The sequence below is a fragment of the Pelophylax lessonae genome, assembly GCF_965119305.1.
Source record: "Pelophylax lessonae genome assembly, chromosome: 5".
Classification (NCBI taxonomy): domain Eukaryota; kingdom Metazoa; phylum Chordata; class Amphibia; order Anura; family Ranidae; genus Pelophylax; species Pelophylax lessonae.
Window position 1 is genome coordinate 208,706,434 of NC_138772.1, and position 21,804 is coordinate 208,728,237.

At 39.0% G+C, this 21,804-nt stretch overlaps 1 protein-coding gene across 3 annotated transcripts in view; it reads left to right on the forward strand.

The window, feature by feature from the left end:
• The window catches only part of HECW1 (HECT, C2 and WW domain containing E3 ubiquitin protein ligase 1), a 504,763-nt gene that overhangs the window by 450,126 nt on the left and 32,833 nt on the right, over positions 1-21,804 (forward strand). For all 3 annotated transcript variants that reach the window (XM_082259512.1, XM_082259513.1, XM_082259514.1), the window contains 3 exons: positions 1,332-1,441; positions 7,500-7,620; positions 19,701-19,814. In XM_082259512.1, the coding sequence (XP_082115638.1) occupies positions 1,332-1,441; positions 7,500-7,620; positions 19,701-19,814 (345 nt within the window). The remainder of the gene's footprint in view (positions 1-1,331; positions 1,442-7,499; positions 7,621-19,700; positions 19,815-21,804) is intronic.

The window sequence follows — 21,804 nt, forward strand, 5'->3', positions numbered from 1 at the left end:
GGGGCTTAAGACATTCCAGTGTTAGAGGAAACATGGCTGTCATTCTAACCCTCTTGGTTAGCCACTGTAAGTCCCTCTATAGGGAAAAAAGTATGCTAATAAGTCATTTTGACTCTTCTCTGACTTTCCTGATCTGCATACTTGTTCCATGTCAGTACATCAGAAAGTAATAAATCCGGTCAGACAATATAGCAGCAAAGTAGCTTGCATTTTCAAAAAGGGGTCAAAAATGACAGCATCCATGTTTACTGACGAGTTTACTTTAAGGTACCCACCTATCACTTGTAGTCAAATTGCAAGCAGGAAGAGGGTGCCTCAAAGTGTTTGTAAAGTGGTTGTACAATCCCCAGTGTTCGATAAAGTTATGTGCCCCAGTGTGTATGCTCTATATAACAAATATGCTGCTTTATACCTAATTTTATGTAAACCACTGCTGTTAAAAAAAAGAAAACACATGTAAAGCAATTGTAAAACGTGCTAGTATGCATCGTTTACTAGCACAATATCGAATACTTACCTTAGAACAAAGTCCTTCCGTGGCGTACTGTCACTGCTGAGAAGGCTGACATCTTCCCCCAGTCTTTCTTCCGGGTTCATGTGCTTCGGCTGTGTGATTGCCTGGAGCCACCATGAAGTCACTCCCGCGCGTGCGCGGGTGAGCCCTTGGTTTCCGGCCTGCAGCTTTGAATTTCCGGCAAGGTATGCCAGACCTTCAGAGTGCATGCGCCAGTGATGTCACTGGCTACATGCAGGGTGACTATCTCCTAATCGGTACACATTTAGAAGATATTAATTTTTTCCTACAGGTAAGCCTTATTATAGGCTTACCTGCAGGTAAAAATCACAAAGCAGGCTTTACTACCGCTTTAAGAAGAATATTTAAAGGCGTGAGTACGTTTTAGTCTATCATTTAATATAAATGTTTAAAACTGATGTTTTCTATCTGCTTTTGCTATCTATGTAAACCTTTATTTTACAAATATACACTACACTGGTGCCATAGAGCATTAAGTGTTTTCTAAAGAGGGAGCAGAGCAGAAGCTGTTTTATTATTGTTTCATTGAACGTCTTTACAGAACTACTCTGACTTTTTCAGTTAGTATGTGTACATTTGAGCTTGAACTTTTGAGTTTTGTGCAAACTGAATTTATCCAGTAAAGCAAGTAAGAATAGGAAAGTAAACACATCAAATGGAGCTCCACCTGATTGAAATGGAAATATGAAATATTCATGTGCAATTTTCATTTTGTTTCTGATTAAATGAAAGAAAAACGTTTTATATTTATATGCATGACTGAAAATTAAATTTCTGCTTTATTAATTTTTTGCAGCCTTTTTGAAGAAGATATCATGTCATACATCCCACTACAGGCAGCCTTCCACCCGGGATACAGCTTTTCCCCTCGCTGTTCTCCGGGCTCCTCCCCTCAGAACTCTCCAGGTAACGTTTAAATTGAAATGGGGGTAATCTCATCATTTAGCAATAAATCTGCCAGGTGAAAAAAAAATATTTCACTTGATGTGCCCATTTACTGTTTAGTATATGTCAGGTATTCCCCCTGTTAATTTATAATGCATTAAGTTAGTTTTAGATAGACTAGGCGTTGGTAAAACTCCTGTCAACTCTTTTTTTGATATCTGGGGGGATATTCCTTTACTTCTTGTCTTGGAGGCACAGCAGAAAATGAGCGGAAATCCCTCCAAAGTAAAGCTGGCACTACACGGAGCAAATTTCTAATTTCCACTTGTTCCTGATAAACCATCTGAAATTCGAGCCATAGGTGTCCCTGTTGGCATCTTCTCACCCTAATATACAGGGTTGCAAAGTGCCAACCAATTACTTGTTTTTATGGACAGCTCAAACAATTTACAGTATTTACAGTATATGTTCAACATTACTGCATAAATAATAATATTTTATTGCAATCCCAATTTCAAAAAAGTTGAGATGCTACATAAAATCTACATAAAAACACAATGCAATGATATTTAAATCTCATGAATCCATAAACAGAAAATTTTGAATGTTTAAACTGAGAAAATGTGCCATTTTAAGAAAAAAAATAAGGTCATTTTGAAATTGATGGCAGCAACACGTCTCAAAAAAGTTAGGACAAGGACACAAAAAGCTGGCAAAGAAAGTGGTAATACCAAGGAAGAGCTGTAATAATATTTTGCAGCTAATCAGGTAATTGGGTAAAAGGGCATCTTAGAGAGTCAAAGTGTCTCCGAAGTAAAGTTGGGCTGAGGTTCACCAATCTGTGCAAAGCTGCTTCTAAAAATTGTTGAACACTTTCAGAATAAAGTTCCTCAACTTAAAAATGCAAAGACTTTAAATATATAATCATCTACAGTATAAAATATCATCAAAAGATTCCAAGAATCTGGAGAAATCTCTGTGTTCAAGGGACATGGCCGAAACTTAGTTGGATGCCTATAATCTTCAGGCACCTAGGTGGCATTAAAAACAGGCATGATTCTGGACATCACTGCATAGGCTCAGGAATATTTCCAAAAATCATTGAACACAGTTGGCCATGCCATCCAAAAAAAGTAAGGTAAAGATTTATCATGCAAAGAAGAATCCATATGTGAACATTATCCATAAATGGTCTCCTGCAAAGTGGAAAACTGTTTTGTGGTCAGGTTAATTCTAATTTGACATTCTTTTTGGCAACCATGGGTGCCACGTTCTCTAGACTAATGACGAGAGGGACCTTCCAGCTTGTTATCAGTGCTCATTTCAAAAGCCTGCATATCTGATGGTATGGGTGTGCATTAGTGCTTATGGAATGGGCTGCCTGCACATCTGGAAAGGCATCATTAATGCTGAAAGATATATCCAGGTTTTAGAGCTGCATATGCTCCCATCCAGACAATGTCTTTTTCAGGGAGGACCATGCATATTTCATCAGGACAATGCTAAATTTTATACTGCATCTATGACATCTTTGACAACAGCACGGTTTGGTAGTAGAAGGGCCTGGTGCTTAACTGGCCTGCCTGCAGTCCAGACCTTTCACCAATTGAAAATATGTTGTGCATTCTAAAAATGAACATTTACAGAGTGTTGTTAAAAGAAGAGGGGATGCTGCAATGTGGTAAACATTGCCTTGTCCCAACTTTTTTGAGACATGTTGCTGCCATCAATTTCAAAATTACCTAATTTTTTTTTCATAAAATGGTAAAGTTTTATTGGTTAAACATTTGATATGTTTTCTATTTTTTATTGTGAATAAAATATGGGTTTATAAAATTTGCAAATCATTGCATTCTGCTTTTTTGTAAATTTTTCACAGCCTCACAACATTTTTGGAATTTGGCTGTTAATAAAAACTATTAACATTAAAAGTATACCTAAAGCCAAATATTTACTTTTGGCCAAATACTTACCTCTGTTTTGGAGTGTGGTCACTCAGAATCTTAGCAAAATTTCCCAGCAATTGCCTTATCTGTTAAAGACTTATTGTAAGTGAAGAGCCAGTCAGAGCCTCTGCAAGATTCAATAAATCCAGTACTTCACTGTGGAGAGAGGAAACATGAGTTGAAGAGGAAACAGCTAGAACACTGTGGTACCCCTATGTTTTTGGGGGGTTGGTGAGCCCTTTTTTTTTTAATAACAGCTGTGATAGGATTGGATGAATCAATCTTTTACTTAAGATTCACTTCAGCGTGACACAATCAATGTCAGAGCAGGTGTACATCTTAAAATATATACAGGTGCATCTCATAAAATTAGAATATCATCGAAAAGGTCATTTATTTCAGTAATTCAAATCAAAAAGTGAAACTCATACATTTATATAGATGCATTACACACAGTGATATATTTCAAGCATGTCTTTCTTTTAATTTTGATGATTATGGCTTACAGCTAGTGAAAACCCAAAATTCAGAATCTCAGAAAATTAGAATATTACATAAGACTAATAAAAAAAAAGATTTTTAATACAGATATGTTGGCTTACTGAAAAGTATGTCCATTTACAGTATAGTATGCACTCAATACTTGGTCAGGGCTCCTTTTGCATGAATTACTGCATCAATGCGGCATGGCATGGAGGCGATCTGCCTGTGGCACTGCTGAGGTGGTATGGAAGTCCAGGTTTCTTTGATAGTGACTTTCAGCTCATCTTCATTGTTGGGTTTGGTGACTTCCCATCTTCCTCTTGACCATACCCCACAGATTCTCTATGGGGTTTAGGTCAGGTGAGTTTGCTCACAGTGATACTGTGATCATTAAACCAGGTAATGGTACTTTTGGCAGTGTGGGCAGGTGTCAAATTCTGCTGGAAAATGAAATTAGCATCTCCATAAAGCTGTTCAGCAGATGAAAGCATGAAGCCTGCCTTTACACGCAGATGACCTTTAATGGCATCCCAATCTTTGTCCGTAGGGTTTAATATTGGGTTGTCCCACCCTTTGCAGCTATACCAGCTTCAACTCTTCTGGGAAAGCTGTCCACAAGGTTTAGGAGCGTGTCTATGAGAATGTTTGACCATTCTTCCAGAAGCACATTTGTGAGGTCAGGCACTGATGTTCCCACATAGTTGGAAGCATTAAATTGACCAAAATGTCTTGGTATGCTGACGCCTTAAGAGTTCCCTTTACTAGAATAAAGTGACCAAGCCCAACCCCTGAAAATCAACCCCGCACCATAATCCCCCCCTCCACCAAATGATTTGGAACAGTGCACAAAGCAAGGTCCATAAAGACGTGGACGAGCGAGTTTGGGGTGGAGGAACATGACTGGCCTGGACAGAATCCTGACCTCAACCTGATAGAACACCTTTGGGATGAATTATAGCAGAGACTGCAAGCTAGGCCTTCTCGCCCAACATCAGTGCCTGACCTCAAAAATGCGCTTTTGGAAGAATGGTCAAACATTCCCATAGACACATTTCTAAACCTTGTGCAGGTACAAGGGTACTGGAAACAGCCTTCCCAAAAAAGTTGAAGCTGTTATAGCTGCAAAGGGTGGGCCAACTCAATATTGAACCCTACAGACTAAGACTGGGATGCCATTAAATTTCATGTGCATGTAAAGGCAGGCATCCCAATACTTTTGACAATATATATATATATATATATATATATATATATATATATATATATATATATATATATAAAGTACATAGACACCGATCAGTGATAACGTTTTGACCACTGACAGGTTAGGTAGATAACATTGATTATGTCATTACGGTGGCATCTTAAAGTCTGTGGAACATATTAGGCAGCAAGTAAACATGTTGTCCCTGAAGTCAATATGGTAAATGCAGAAAAAATGGGCATCGCAGTTTGTTGTGTATGGGGCTGTGTAGCCGCAGATCGGTCAGGGTGCCCATGCTGACCCATGTCCACACCCGAATGTGCTTACAATGGCACATTGGCATCAGAACTATGCCACAGAGCAATGGAAGAACATAGCGAGGTCTAATGAATTACATTTTCTTTTTTTACATCATGTGGAAGACCAGGTGGGTGTGCATTGTTTACCTGGGTAAAAGATGGCACCAGGATGCAGTATGTGAAGAAGCAGTGGAAACAGTGTAATGTTTTTGGGCAATGTTTTGCTGGGAAACCTTGGGTCCCGACATTCATGTGTATGTTACTTTAACACATACACCCTACTTAAACATTGTTGCCAATCACCAAGTACACCACTTCATGGAAACAATATTCCCTGATGGCAGTAGCCTCTTTCGGTAGGGTAATGTACCCTGCCACAGTGCAAAAAATGGTTCAATGGGTTTCAGAAGTTAACTTGACCCCCAAATTCTCCAGATCCCCATCCAATCAAGCACCTGACAGGCAGTCAGTGACATGGAGGAGAAAGGAAAGCGCCCAGTTGTCCTAGCAAATGGATGCTTCCCACCTCCTCCACATCACTGTCTGTTCCTTCAGGAATCCCCAATCAAATAAGAACATGACTACAATTCTGTGATTAACCTTATAAGCTTAGGTTAGGTTTTTATTGCAGAGTGGGTCCTTTAGTGGAGGTTCACTCTCTCTCTGTATGCCCTGGTGACTATTGTCACTAGAAATGAAACAAGGGATAACATTTTGAGTTGTCACTGAAACAGAAAAATCCTTCAATGAGGACAAACATATCTGGTGACAGCTGTCTAAGAGAATGTGAACCCAATGTTGCAGCGCTGCTTAAAATAAGTAAAAATAGTGAAATAAATATGTAAACTTGTGCCTATGTTCAAACATGTGCAAAGTATACCGTGCAAATCTCGCAAGATCATATAATAAATACTTCAAATTCATGCAAAAAATATAAAATTCATATTAAATCATATAGTCCATATAAAGTCCATCAAAGTGCAGATAAAGTGCTCCTGTGCTTCCTATGTGCATGGATGGGGATGATACCCCTGTGGTTTTCTACTTACCACAATACGCTCGGTTTAAAGCATGTAATGATGTCTTGCAGTATAATCACAGTATTCTCTGACACCCTGGAATCCGTAATACAGTTGGTGAGATCCTTAATGGTGGTCCTTGAAGCTTCCCCGAGTTCCCATCATTCCCTTCTCTTCCCTTACTCCATTATCCGCTCTCTTGTTACTTTGTTCAAAACTACCTTAGTTATTGTTTGCACATAGGCACAAGTTTACATATTTATTTCACTATTTTTACTTATTTTAAGCAGCGCTGCAACATTGGGTTCACATTATTTTAAAGAGCACTAGCACTTTAATTTGCAGCAAGCAGCTTGTGATTGCACAGACACTTTTCCAATTATTTATTTATTTGTTTTGCACAATACCATAAGCGCGAGGTTATACCGACATTCACAGCTGTCTAAGAGAAGATTTCCCATTAAGCTGGCCATTCACTCTTGTGTGTTGAATGAGAGAAATCTTTCGATTTTCTTGCCGACTATTGTATCAGCACTCACAGCTGTTAGAATACCCGAACAGTGGTTGCATTGTCAGCTGGTGTTTGGCTAAACATTTTCTGCCCAGCTATTTTGGTTTTGAGGTTGAAGGCTAGATGGGGATGGTGCCACCAGGTTCGAATTTTAGCTGGCTCACCAGGAACTAGCCAAAATTTGCTCTGTGTATGGGCAGCTTTACTTTGGAGAGGCTCACTCTGTTTTTCTGTTGTGCCTTTAAGACAGGAAGTAAAAAGGAAATTCTCCATATTGTAACAAAGCATAGCAAAAAAAAAACTTTACAGTTTTACCATCATTGATTATATCTAAAGCAAACTAAACTTTTTAAGCATAGCCCATACTTTTCTGCATGGATGTCCCTGCCCTTGCATTCTCTCTCCAACTATACCCTAACCCCCTGTTTTTCATTTTTACCACACATTCTCAGTTAGTCTGTAATTTTCATTTTTTAAAGCCATCTAGATATACTATTGTGTAACTTCTATGCTTATTTTGGGAAAGTGTGGCAATACCTTTTGTATAAATACTGCTGTAAACATTGTGACAACATTATAAGTTCTAATGGTATATTGCCATATTTAATTCTCCCTAGGGCTTCAACGTGCTAGTGCAAGGGCTCCTTCCCCATACAGAAGAGATTTTGAAGCCAAGTTAAGAAACTTCTATAGAAAACTTGAAGCAAAAGGATATGGACAAGGCCCAGGGAAAATTAAGTAAGTATTTTTTTAAATAATTAAAATATAGCTAGGACAATAGTTGCTATTAAGCACAGCAGGCAAGTGGATATAGGTAAAGAAGCCGCTTTCCCTATATAGATATCAACCATACTTCATCAGTAGGAATACATTTATCTCACATAAGCTTCCTAATACATTGAGGCAATCTTAATCCCTATTGCCACCTCCCAGTGGCCCTTTCAGTGGGCTTTAAAGCAGAAATTAGCCCTCCTAGCCTTTACATTCAAGGAAGCTGCCATCTTAGCCTCAGTTTGATCTGTAGTTGCCATGGTGCTGCACATTGACAGTTTTGTTGAGAGCACAAGCAGCTGTAAAAGTTATTATTATTATTATTATTATACAGGATTTATATAGCGCCAATAGTTTGCGCAGCACTTTACAATGTGAGGGAAGACAATACAGTTACAATACAATTCAAAATAGGAGGAACTAGAGGGCCCTGCTCGTTAGAGCTTACAATCTAGAATCATTTATGACATGTCTTGACAGTAACAGTTTTGGAAAAGAGTTAAATCTGTGGGCTTAGTCCCATTTTAATGTCCAGGAGGTGACATGGGACTGACTGAGAATTGTCGATTAGAGTTCCACCAGTGTGCTGGGAGTGTAAAGGGATCATGCTCTCAAAACACAACCTCGTGTGCAGGGGCTAGGCTTCAAAGCCCACCTTTCTTGCCGCCACATATTTGCAAGTCCAAGATCATCAAGAGGTCAAAAGCCTGGATTTGATCAATTAGTAAAACAAGAAAAAAGTTCTGTGTAAAACAGGTGATCCTAGCAGAGATGTGTTTCTTTAAGCACCAAAGTTTGTCTGCCTACAGACTAAAGGGATATAATTCTGACCTGAAGAATAGGCATACTACAGCAGCCAAGCTCCAAGTGGAGGGTTCTGCAGATATGTGGTGAGGGATTATGCTCTGTTTCCTCCTGTTTTTGCTTACTTTGTTTCACCGAAGCAACAGCTAATAATTTCACTCATCCTTTTTTTCCATGAAGATCTGTAAAAATGGCAACACAATAAAAGCAGCCTTTAGGACACATGCTTGAATATTGGCACTGGCCATTCTTCATGTGTCTCTGAATAAAGCATTGGGGATGTGACCTAATAATACAAACAAAATGTTTCATTTGTAATCTCGCTGCCTACACTGTCTGTGGTGCAGCATATACTCCAAGAGTCATATCTGGAGGCGATGAAAAAAGTAACCCGCGACTGTGCTTTGACAATCCATAAACTGGTGTATTTTACTTCCCAATATAAACATCTACTTCTCTTGTGTCTCTGCCTTTATCTGCCATGAATCCTTAAAATCAGGCTGCTGAGGTTAAAACAATATATATAGAGCTTTCATCAAGCTGCCTTAATTCTCCTAGAAACCCTAGAAAACTATACAAATGGCTCTCCAATGAGTAATAATTTCAGGACTGAGTCAGACCAAGCTGACTGAAGTAATCCTCGGGAGAACTAGCAAGTTATAAATATGCCGGCCTTGTTTTCACGAAGCTGCTTGTAAAGATTCATGTACTGTACAAAGGCTTTGCTTTATACAATGGGGTCTTTGTGCATTCGCCATTTGGTTTTAGATTTAAAATGTACATTTTTAAGTATGTATCAGCGGCACCTCACTCGCATAAATGTTTAAAAGCAGAATTGGTTTCCTGCATGTGTATATGTCTTCAAACATTTATGGGCTTTTCTGCTTTGATGTCTTCATTGTGATCAAGTATGAACCTTCTATAACATGATCGTGCTATGCACTTGATATGTATATACCGTATGTAGTACTGGGGGGGGAAAAGGCCAATTGAATAAATTCAGTTCAGACTTTACCCCAGACCAACTATATTTGGATGCTTGCTGAGGTTTCATATAAATCTAAGCCTACTAATATTTGGAATGTGATGAGAAAAGTAGGTTCACAATGCAAGAAAGAAAAAGTGGCAAACAGCACATCATTTATACCCAAGCAAAAGGTTCATTATAAATGTATGAAACAAAACTTGACCAGCATTTATTCTTACCAAACTTGATGATATAGGGAAGCAGTGCAGTCCAGGCATGTTGACAAGTCTGAAATGAAGTGCGGAAAGACTCTGGACCAGGGGCGTTTTATGAAATCAGTAGCCTTTTGTGCATGATCATAATTTAGGCCTCATTGCTTGCAGTGTTCTTTGTGCACCGCAGTGAAGCGTGGGCATGGTTTTCATTGTGCCAGGGGTGTTGCTAGGATCTGGGGCACCTTTGGACACATTATTCACTGTGGCAAACAGTGGGTGTGGCCAAATTGTGCTAATGGTGGGAGGGGCTTAAGGGGCCTAGTTAAATAAAACAAGATCAGTTTGTCCCCCAGTACAATCCCCACTCCAAGTCAGTCTGTTCCCCAGTATAATCCATTCCCCTTCCAGGTCGGTCTGTCCCCCAGGATAATCCCCCCCACCCCATGTCAATCTGTCCCTCAGTATAACCCCCTCCAGGTCAGTCTATGCCCCAGAGCAATACCCCCCCCCCCCAAGGTCAATCTATCCCCCAGTATAATCCTCTCTACACCAGTGTTTCCCCCAGTTTAATCTTTCCCACACAGGTCAATCTGTCCCCAGTATATTCCCCCCGGGTCAGTCTGTCCCCCAGTATAATCCCCCCCAGTTCAGTCATACTGGCCTAGGGGGATTGTAATAGAGGACATGCTGACCCACAGTACAATCCCCGCTATATTTGATTTTTTAGGCTCTGCAATAGTTGTGAAAATGTTTATCAAATCACTGTTTTTACAAAAAATACACTAAAATCAATATTAACACACATAAAAAACAACATAAATTCCTGTTAAGTTCCTACTAAGGCCTCATTCACATGTGGTGTACTCAAGTGTACGCCCGTGTGAGGGCTGTGTACACTCACAGGGATGCACAGGTGTTCCATACATCCCTGGGAAGGCATTCCCATTCATGTCAATTGGGATGCGGATGTGTCTGTGCAGTCGCTGCTTCTCAATTGCGTTAGTAGAACTGTGTGCATGGGGATACATGGAAAACCTGTGCATTTCTATGTGTGTAAACAGGGCTTCACAGGGGCATAGTAGTATCAACTGTAGTATGCACTGTGTGAATGAGGCCTTACTAAGTTTATTTCTATTTTTATAACAATGTTAATTTTAATCATTTTTACTTTTTTTTTTTTTGAGGTGGGCTTTGGTGAAACATCAGGGGTCTGTTTCTCTTTTTTGAGACAGAGAATGGGACTGAGGACATAGAGTCCTCAGTCCCTTTCTCTGCTCCCTCAGCTGCAGATGAATGAATAGAAGTCTCTGTACAGTAATAAATGAACACTGGAAAGATCGGTACCTTTCACTCATTGTGTTCATTCAAATCATGGTTACCAGACACCCCCCACCCATCCACTCGCTATCCTTGCACCAATCTGACAACCCCCACAACAGTTACAGTCAGCAGGAGGGGGAAGCCAGCCAGCAGCCCTGGGGGCGGGAGGCGGAGGTTTGTTGCTGTGGGAGATGGGAGAACATTCCAGAATAAGAGTCTGAGTACCGTGGGTGGTGGGAATATATTTGCAGAGTTTAGTAGGAGGGGGAAGAAGAAAGCTGACCAGCAGTGCTACAGGGAGGAGGGACCGGTGGGGGGGATGCCAGCACAGGGTGGGTAGGAATAGCAGTGGGGATCTATTTGAACAGTTGAATGCTGCGGGGGATTGGTTGGATTACTCCTGGTGTGCAGTGTGTGATAGGGCACAGTGGGCCTCCATACCCTCCCATTCCTGAGTGCCCTACACACACTTGCACACTGGAGGATAAGCCACTGACATTGACTTTGTGAAGTGTATGGTAGGACAATTTAAATGTTTCTTTATGTTGCAGTGGCTCCTCTTTGTGTTTTTGTGTTGCAGTGGCTCCTCTTTATTCACACCTGAGCAGAGTCTAAGCAGAACGTATTCCTAGTGATTTTGAAGCGTTTTTTTCCAGCATTTTACAAGGTTTCCGCAAGCATTTTTGCATGTGTATCAAGATTCAGGCATTTATTTCCTGGACTGGGCAAGGAATAGATAGCTGTTGTAAAGGAGGAGATCTTTTTCAGGTGCAAAAACACACAAAAATGTGCATACTGTGTGTTTACAGTTACTATCATTGAAGTGTATATCGTCAAAAAGCCTGAATATGAAAAATAAGCTTATGTACTTGTTGAGTGCAGGGTGTAGAGTGTAGGGCAAGCAGTGTACAAGTATGAACAAAGACAATTAAAAACAATGGGATTCTGCATGTTTAGCATAGTCAGACATAGTCAGACATAGTCAGATGCAGGTAAACAAGCTGAAAAGTGTGAATGGGAACTTAGTGAAAGCCTGTGTAAACACAGACTTAAACACATACTTAAAACATGTGTACTACTTCTCTGTAATAAAAGCGCATTGTCCAATGCTTTGTCTTTAAAAAGGACGTAAGTACAAAGAAAAACTGCTTTGCTAAATGAAGTTTAGTGAGCTCCTAATGTCTTTTACTGATCTGAAAATGCTGCCTCTGTTGCATTGAAATTCATAGCAGTGTTGTCAGCTCTGCCTGTCTGCAGAAGTTCCCCCTTCTCCTATTCTCCATAATATATGGTGGAGTAGTTCTGTAGTTTCTCCATAGAAAAGGAATAATGGGTGCCCAGTAGTATAGGAATTTTCCAATATGTTCCAAATACAACAACCTTCCTTGGAACTGCTAAACAGTTGGGATGTGGCAGGCAAAGCTTAAACCTGTTATATGTACAGTAAAAAAAAAATGAAAGCAAGCAAAACTGCATAAAAGCAATAATGTCCTCATAGTAAACGGTCAGGATTAATCATTTATTACATTTATACAAAAGCCTGTGATATTGATAACACTTAACTGTGGCAAAAATAAACTAGAACTAGACGATGGTGCGCTTCCCTACGCACCTAAAGGCCACTTAACTAAAACTTAACCTTTAATGTAAATCATAAAAGGTATGTAATTGATCATAACAGGTATACCTATAAGACGAGGTCAATACCATTATATATGTATCAATGTTCTATCTTTATGTGGTAATATTACCATCTACCAAGTTCAAATGGTGAAACTTCTCTTGATATATACACATAGACCATGGATTCTCAAACTACAGCCTTCCAGCTGTTGCGGATACACATCCCATGAGGCATTGTAAAACTCTGACATTCACAGACATGACTAGGAATGATGGTAATTGTAGTTCCTGAAGAACTGTAGGGCCATAATTTGAAGACCACTGATATAGACAATATGAGGGTTATAATCTCCTCCTACATTCAATATAAAGGCCCCAGGCTGTTTAGAGGATATAGAAAACTCAAAGTCTACTCACCAACTGGTATAAAGAGATGGGGGTATATCAGTCTCTCCTTCCATGTATTGGCCACATATAAAAATGGGATGAACAGACAAAGAGAACGTACAATAGTAAATACTATCTTACTGAAGATGTGGGCTATCTGTCTTCTACCCTATGAAATGATCTATCTCTCAGATATGTAATATGGGTACATTCATCCATGTGGATACAATTAACCACTAATGGACGAGCCCCATATATCACCATATCCACAAAAAAGCTTCTCTCCTAATCAAGACTGCATTGACACAAAGCATATCTCACCCCACAAAAAAGAAAAATGGTGTGGAGGGGGAAAAGAGCATGTTAGGACAAAAAGTAAATAATGTGAACCTAAATGAAAATAAAGTCAGTAGGTGCTCCCAAAATCAATTCACCCAAACCTAACATGTTTTACTCTTCAAACTTAGTCGGAGCTAAAAAAATAAAATCAAAGAAAAGTGAAGAAAATTAGCAACCAAGGGTAGGTGACTGTCACATGGACTGCCTGGAGGCCTTATATTGAATGTAGGAGGAAATTATAACCCTCATAATTTCTATATGTGTATATCAAGAGAGGTTTCACCATTTAATCTTGGTATATGCTAATATAAACACATAGAGATAGGACTTGATTCATATATAATGGCATTGACCTCATCCTATAGGTATACCTTTTATGATCAATTACATACCTTTTACGATATACAATAAAGGTTACGTTTTAGTAAAGTGGCCTTTTGGTGCATAGGGAAGCGCACCCTTGCCCAGTTCTAGTTTAATCATTTATTATTAAAATAATAATAAGGAATCTGTTTCCCCATTTTCCAGATTTTATTGCTCACTAGTCTTCCATAAATAGAAAATCTCAATATTGATCCAGGCCTCATGGTGCTCTTTTTTAACATATATAAAATATGGCTAAATGAGATAAAGCCAAACTCTTAAAATTTTTTCTTTACTAGCATACTAGTTAAAGTGTGCTTATTCTTCAAACCGCAGAAATGTAAAAGGGATTTGTTCCAGCATTTTAGTATTGTTTCCCTCCCTTGCTGAAATTAATACAGCACTGACTATACAGTATTGCTCAGTGGCTTGCATAACTAGAATCCTGGGATCAATTTACAGTAGCTGCGTTATTATATATTAATATTATTCAATTATTGATGTGAACAGTTTTATACATTTATATAAAGTACAGTGTTGTACAGAGAACTTTAAACCAACCATAGTATCTGGCCAAAGGAGCTGACATCCTAATGTCCTCACAATAGTCACACAGGCCAGTATTAAAGTAATATAGAGTTGTGACAAAATCTGGAGTATTGTATATTCAATAATGATCCATTTACTGTTTCATCATTCTCTGCAGCAGAGGAGCTTATACTACAGTCATCAGTCACACATTAATATTCAATATTACTTAATGATTTCAGAGCACCCAAGCATTTAGGAATGACTACATCAAAACAATAATGGTAACTTTTTTTTTTTTTTTTTTTTTTTTGTACTAGCTGCATCTAAACAAAGCAAGCATTACTTACATTCTTAATTCTAGCAGTCAGTTTGCTTCACAGAGCACCAATAATTTCCTTTAATGTCATGCCATTCTCTTGTCTGCTGAACATGCCATCTCAGTGTTCTATTATATTAACACAAGTAGGTTTCTGATTTAAGCTAGGTAAATCGAAGAGAGGTGATATAAATAAAATAATTTACTTGACGTTTTTATGCAGACTAGTCCAGGCCAGGTTCAAAGCTATAAGACAGAAAGTAAGTGATACTGCACTGTAAAGTTTTACTTTATGGGAAAGCTAGAAGTTTATTAGCTTCTCTCATCTCCAAAGGAGGCATCTGCTACATGCATTAGGTATTAGTCTTGGGATAGGGTGTACATTTTCTAATGCAATGTTATGATCTTTCTTGGCTCATAATGGTAAACAGGTTTCAGAGCTGTCCTCAATGTGTTAATGGAATCCAGCATCTATGAAAAAATAATGCAAAAAAGCAAAAAAAAAAAAAAAGAGGGCATTTGAAGATGTGTACATTACCCAGACAACTTTTAAAACGATATGCATTATCCAAAGTGATATAATATATAGCCAATAATGTATATTGGCTTAAAATTAACTGGTTTTCTGCAATAATTTGCCCCAAAACGTGATCTGATCCTCATAAAGCTAACCATATTTCGAACGTAAATGCTTGGGAAAAAAAGGTTCTAAGAAAGTTTGTTAATTTTTCTAATCATTAGTGGGTTCATTTACGGACCACAGTGATGAGAAATTCAGAAGGCATAGGATGAAAATTTTGTTTTTGAACAAGCACATTTTCTAACAGTGTGTGTTTTTTTTTCCAGTAAAGTCCATTCATTCCAAAATCAAATCTTAAAAGTGAACAAAACCCTTTGAATGACAAATAATCACAGAATTTTTTAAAAGAAGAAAAATTTCCTAAAGTCGGACATAGACAATTTTAACATTAGCCAGTTCAGCAGGGCCTGACTTGGGTACAACCAGCATGTCGGATTTTTAGCCGCTAGCAATAATCACTGTGTTCTCCCAGCAGGGACAGCCCCCTGGTTGCAGGAAAGAAAATGGTATCATCTAAGGCATTTCCTAAGAAGTTTTATTCGAAATTCTATCCATCCATGGCTAGCTTTAGTCACAACAATAGACAAACTCAATGTGCTAAAGCTGATATTACATAAATAATTCGAATTTCTTGTGTCTTTATTGAAAAAACCCATTAACGATTTACAATGCTGGAGGAAAAAGTAACTGAACCCATACACTAATTATTTCAAAAAAGCTAATTGGAGTCAGTAGTTTGCACATCTGGCATACAGTTAATGAAATTAGTTTAGAGATGTGATTTAGAGATACTTTGATTGAAAAAAGACTATAAAAACATTTTAAGAATGCTAGAAGCATCAACTGGTGTGAACCCTGCAAAAAGGAGCTCTCAGAAGACATCCAATCAAGAATTGTTGATCTATATAAGGCTGGAAAGAGATACAAAACAATTTTAAAGTGTTTAGGCATCAATCAGTCGACAATTAAACAAATATATTGTATGTATATTTGAAAGACCTAAGATACCATTTATTGGAATATGTAAAACAATGCAATATACTCACAAGCCCAGTTGGGTATCGGTCTTAACTACATAAAGCTAAGCAAACTCCAACAAGAGACTCAAACCACAACTCTAGGTAGACATTAGCAACATCACAAAGCAGAACAAGATGCTAACACTGTTACCATATATTGCTGAAGGGAGCAAGGAAGCCTGTCACCTTTTGTTTTTTTTTATTTTCATCTACACTCACACTTGAGCGCAGACTAATGAATTTGTGCCTGTAAACTTGATATATACAGTATATATATATATATATATATATATATATATATATACATATATATATATATATATATATATATATACAGTGCCTTGCGAAAGTATTCGGGCCCCTTGAACTTTGCGACCTTTTGCACATTTCAGGCTTCAAACATAAAGATATAAAACTGTAATTTTTTGTGAAGAATCAACAAGTGGGACACAATCATGAAGTGGAACGAAATTTATTGGATATTTCAAACTTTGTTAACAAATAAAAAACTGTAAATTGGGTGTGCAAAATTATTCAGCCCCTTTACTTTCAGTGCAGCAAACTCTCTTCAGAAGTTCAGTAAGGATCTCTGAATGATCCAATGTTGACCTAAATGACTAATGATGATAAATAGAATCCACCTGTGTGTAATCAAGTCTCCGTATAAATGCACCTGCACTGTGATAGTCTCAGAGGTCCGTTTAAAGCGCAGAGAGCATCATGAAGAACAAAGAACACACCAGGCAGGTCCGAGACACTGTTGTGGAGAAGTTTAAAGCTGGATTTGGATACAAAAAGATTTCCCAAGCTTTAAACATCCAAAGGAGCACTGTGCAAGCGATAATATTGAAATGGAAGGAGTATCAGACCACTGCAAATCTACGAAGACCTGGCAGTCCCTCTAAACTTTCAGCTCATACAAGGAGAAGACTGATCAGAGATGCAGCCAAGAGGCCCATGATCACTCTGGATGAACTGCAGAGATCTACAACTGAGGTGGGAGACTCTGTCCATAGGACAACAATCAGTTGTATACTGCACAAATCTGGCCTTTATGGAAGAGTGGCAAGAAGAAAGCCATTTCTTAAAGATATCCATAAAAAGTTTCATTTAAAGTTTGCCACAAGCCACCTGGGAGACACACCAAACATGTGGAAGAAGGTGCTCTGGTCAGATGAAACAAAAATCAAACTTTTTGGCAACAATGCAAAACGTTATGTTTGGCGTAAAAGCAACACAGCTCATCACCCTGAACACACCATCCCCACTGTCAAACATGGTGGTGGCAGCATCATGGTTTGGGCCTGCTTTTCTTCAGCAGGGACAGGGAAGATGGTTAAAATTGATGGGAAGATGGATGGAGCCAAATACAGGACCATTCTGGAAGAAAACCTGATGGAGTCTGCAAAAGACCTGAGACTGGGACATAGATTTGTCTTCCAACAAGACAATGATCCAAAACATAAAGCAAAATCTACAATGGAATGGTTCACAAATAAACATATCCAGGTGTTAGAATGGCCAAGCCAAAGTCCAGACCTGAATCCAATTGAGAATCTGTGGAAAGAACTGAAAACTGCTGTTCACAAACGCTCTCCATCAAACCTCACTGAGCTCGAGCTGTTTTGCAAGGAGGAATGGGCAAAAATTTTAGTCTCTCGATGTGCAAAACTGATAGAGACATGCCCCAAGCGACTTACAGCTGTAATCGCAGCAAAAGGTGGCGCTACAAAGTATTAACTTAAGGGGGCTGAATAATTTTGCACGCCCAATTTTTCAGTTTTTTATTTGTTAAAAAAGTTTGAAATATCCAATAAATTTCGTTCCACTTCATGATTGTGTCCCACATGTTGTTGATTCTTCACAAAAAATTACAGTTTTATATCTTTATGTTTGAAGTCTGAAATGTGACAAAAGGTTGCAAAGTTCAAGGGGGCCGAATACTTTCGCAATGCACTGTATATATTGTAAAGAACCCTAGGAATGGGTCCTGGATGGGAAGCATGTGTCTTCTTTGATTTTTGTTGTAGTCCTTTTAAGAGGTAAGACAAGAAGCAGTACAAACCCAGAACCCTGTTGTGGGACAGGTTTCTGCTGGCGGTGAGCCGAATCTTTGTTTTTGTACCAGTTTATGAACTGTTTTTGTTTGCTTTATGCTGAAGAAAAGTTACTTTGCTTTTGAGGAAATATAAACTGCTTGCTTTTACCAAGACAGCTGGCTAGTGGTCTGGACCTCTAAAATATCTATCTATCTATCTATCTATCTATCTATCTATCTATCTATCTATCTATCTATCTATCTATCTATCTATCTATCTATCTATCTATCTATCTATCTATCTATCTATCTATCTAGTAATAAAGAGTAAAGACTTACACGTGACATTAATAATACTTTGTTAATCTGATTATTACCACCAGAGGCTATTTCTACAGGGAAAGGTAGCCACTCTACAATTACTCACTTGTTCTTAACAGTATTATAATGTAGTATTACTCAAATTATACATTAATAAATGATACATTAATACACACAAAGAAATTTAAATCTGACTCGTTGTGACCTCTTGGACTTCAGCATGCCATGCCTGTCTGCGTAATTTGTCATGGAGCTCGGAGCTGTACGTGGGTGCAGAGGGGAAAAAAAAGGAAAGAGAGCAGAGAATAATATAAAGTGGGAAAGCACATGTACATTTGTGCTATGGTGGATGTAGAGCATATTCTTAGGAAGACCTATTAGGCCATTTTTGTAGGTTTACTCCAGCGACCATTGTGACCCTGCAGTAAAAGAGAGGACAGAGACTACCCCTAAAAGAGTGAAGAGTTAGTTAAATCATTGTTCAGTGGCACCACTCTTTCAAGGGAACCTACCAGACTAATGTGACCTAAAAAGTACCTGTGAGTATCTCTGGCCTGGTCCTCAATGTGATCTTATAAGTACTGTTATGAAAGCTCCAAATTATAATTGTTGACTAACTCAGGAATGCTATTGATAACTGTTTATTTCCCAATTAGGGATTTAAATTCTACTCTGACTGTCAGTCTCTGAGGCTTATCTGCTTTGACTACTCTGGGGTATTCTGGTTATAGCCTAAGGGGAATCCTTTGCTAAAATCTGTTAGCTCATAATAAAGCCTTTGTCTTTATAAGTTAGTTCTACCACTTAGCATGTCCGTACTTCCTATTAAATTTGTATATAAATGTTCCAAGCTTTCCATACCAGTCAATCCTATACTGGTGTTCCGTTTGAACAGAAAACATACTTTTTTTTCTGTTTTTTTTTTCACTATGTTAATACTTTGGTGTAAACAAATTCAACTTCAGTTAAATATTTTGTTGTGGAAAGAGTAAGAGTGGATTAGAACATCCGTTGACTTTTTTTGCCATCTGTAGAGACTTTCCCTTCCTGGTGGCAGAAGGTCAGGTGTTGATATGAGAGTTGCTCTTTAATATACAGTAATATGTATCAGCAAGTGTATCATATCAAAGAAAATCCCATGATGGCCTTTATTTTGTTGATTTTTAATAGAAATGTTTGTATGTTTGTCTAAGCACTTTTTTTCTCTACTATTTTTCTGTATAGGCTTATTATACGACGTGATCATCTTTTGGAAGGCACGTTTAACCAAGTTATGGCTTACTCCCGCAAAGAGCTTCAGAGGAACAAGTTATATATAACATTTGTGGGAGAAGAGGGGTAAGAACACCTAAATACTCAAGAATAGCATTTATTAGGTTAAAAAAGGTGAATCTATTGGATCCATGAGATCAAAGTGTTTGGTACTCGACCTAAACTTTTGAATTATAAATAGCAGAACAGAAGCAGCCATGGCTACATAGCTCTTTTGATAGACTTATGTGACTAATTTCTTAGGTATTTAGGCACTTATATGGGTATAACAGCTTAATTACGGTTTGTGAAATGCAGTAATAAAATGACATTAGATCCTTTATTTCTTAAAGGGTGTTTCAAAGAAACCAGTGAATTCCCTGACTGATTGGGACACCTTTGTGTAATAGTGGGTATCTGCAAAAACACCGGGTGGTATAGTCTGGAATTATAATGGGACCTTAATAGTAACCTTTGACTTATGGGTTAAGGGAGATACCATATCTCACTTGCTTTTTGAAAATGCAGGCTCCTTTCCAGATGAGACAATACAAGGGCACGTGTATTATCAGATCGAATACCACTGATCCAGGCAAAGTGAGAAAAACACCAACTGCTTCTTTCCAGACAGGAGAGAGCAGGTCAGCCTCTCTCCAGATGAATCTTAATTCTGGGCAGAGAGATGGAATCCACCTGTGGTCAGTGCCTCCTCTTTTCCTGGAATATTAGGATCATTTTGTTCTGGTCGGTGTATAAAGGTCTCCCCGGTGTACTGCTCTCTCTGCAAGGATCACCACCACTGCTGCTGCACGCGCTACCGATCTCCCAGGGGATCCTAACATTCCAGGAAAAGAGGAGGCACTCACCACAGGTGGATTCCATCTCTCTGCCCAGAATTAAGATTCATCTGGTAAGAGGCTGACCTGCTCTCTCCTGTCTGGAAAGAAGCAGTTGGTGTTTTTCTCACTTTCCCTGGATCAGTGGTATTGGATCTGATAATACACGCGCCCTTGTATTGTCTCATCTGGTAAGGGGCTTATTCATTCACGGTGGAGGTCTTTGCTGCACACATCTACAGTGTTAAATTTTGCACCCTGGAGTTATTTCACATGCATGTTGGATGCTTATGATTTTGGACTCCCACACCTTTTATATGGACTCACCTATTGAATGCACATTTGAATGATTTTGTATTATTTTGGACTTTATTTCCTTTCACAGATTGTGAACCACATGTGAATCATTTCTGCTGTGTTTATAACTCACCGATTGTGTAGGAGGGTTTGTCCTCCGTTTTTTTCCGCATATCACTCTTAATTTATATTATTGATATATCACTATATAATTATATATTGGATATTCAGCAATTCAATCGTTTAACGCACCTGATATATATTTTGTTCCGTTCATTCTATTTTTATAAGGTAGCAGCTTTTCTATTTTCCAGCACACTTTTTTTGTACACATCATCTGTATGCATATTTAGCTGCTGATTAAACTCGTCCTGCTCACTAACTTCCAGAACCTTTCCAGACAGACGGGGGGAAGCAGTCAATTTTGCAGCCTCTGAAACATAGAACAGGCCAGAATAACTAACACAGCTACACTGATTACAGTGGACCAAAACTAAATTTTCCAAACAACAAAACGCAGCTCCACTTGATACAGTGAGCCAGAACTGAATTTACCTGATCCTACCTCTTATCTAGAAGGATCCCACACAGTGGCGTACCGTGGGGTTGGCCAGAATGGCGCCCACCAGGGGCGCAGGCTGAGGGGGGACGCAAAAGCATTGGCACTGTAGCAGTTAAATACCGCTCCTATCACTCCTCTGTTCAGCCTGCACCCCCGGCGGCCGGCGGCCCCCCTTTTCTTCCGCCCATCATATTTCCAGCTTGTGATCCAGCCCCGCCCACTGCTCTGTGCTTATACTGGAAGGTGGGGCTGTCCCCGCCCACCCGGCTTTTGGCGGACAAGCGCTGCCCTTGGCTGCTGAGACGAGCGGAACCCGCGAGATGCTGCAGCTGTGCTGATCTGATCGTAGGTGAGGGGGAGCGTGCCGGTGACAGGTTTACGG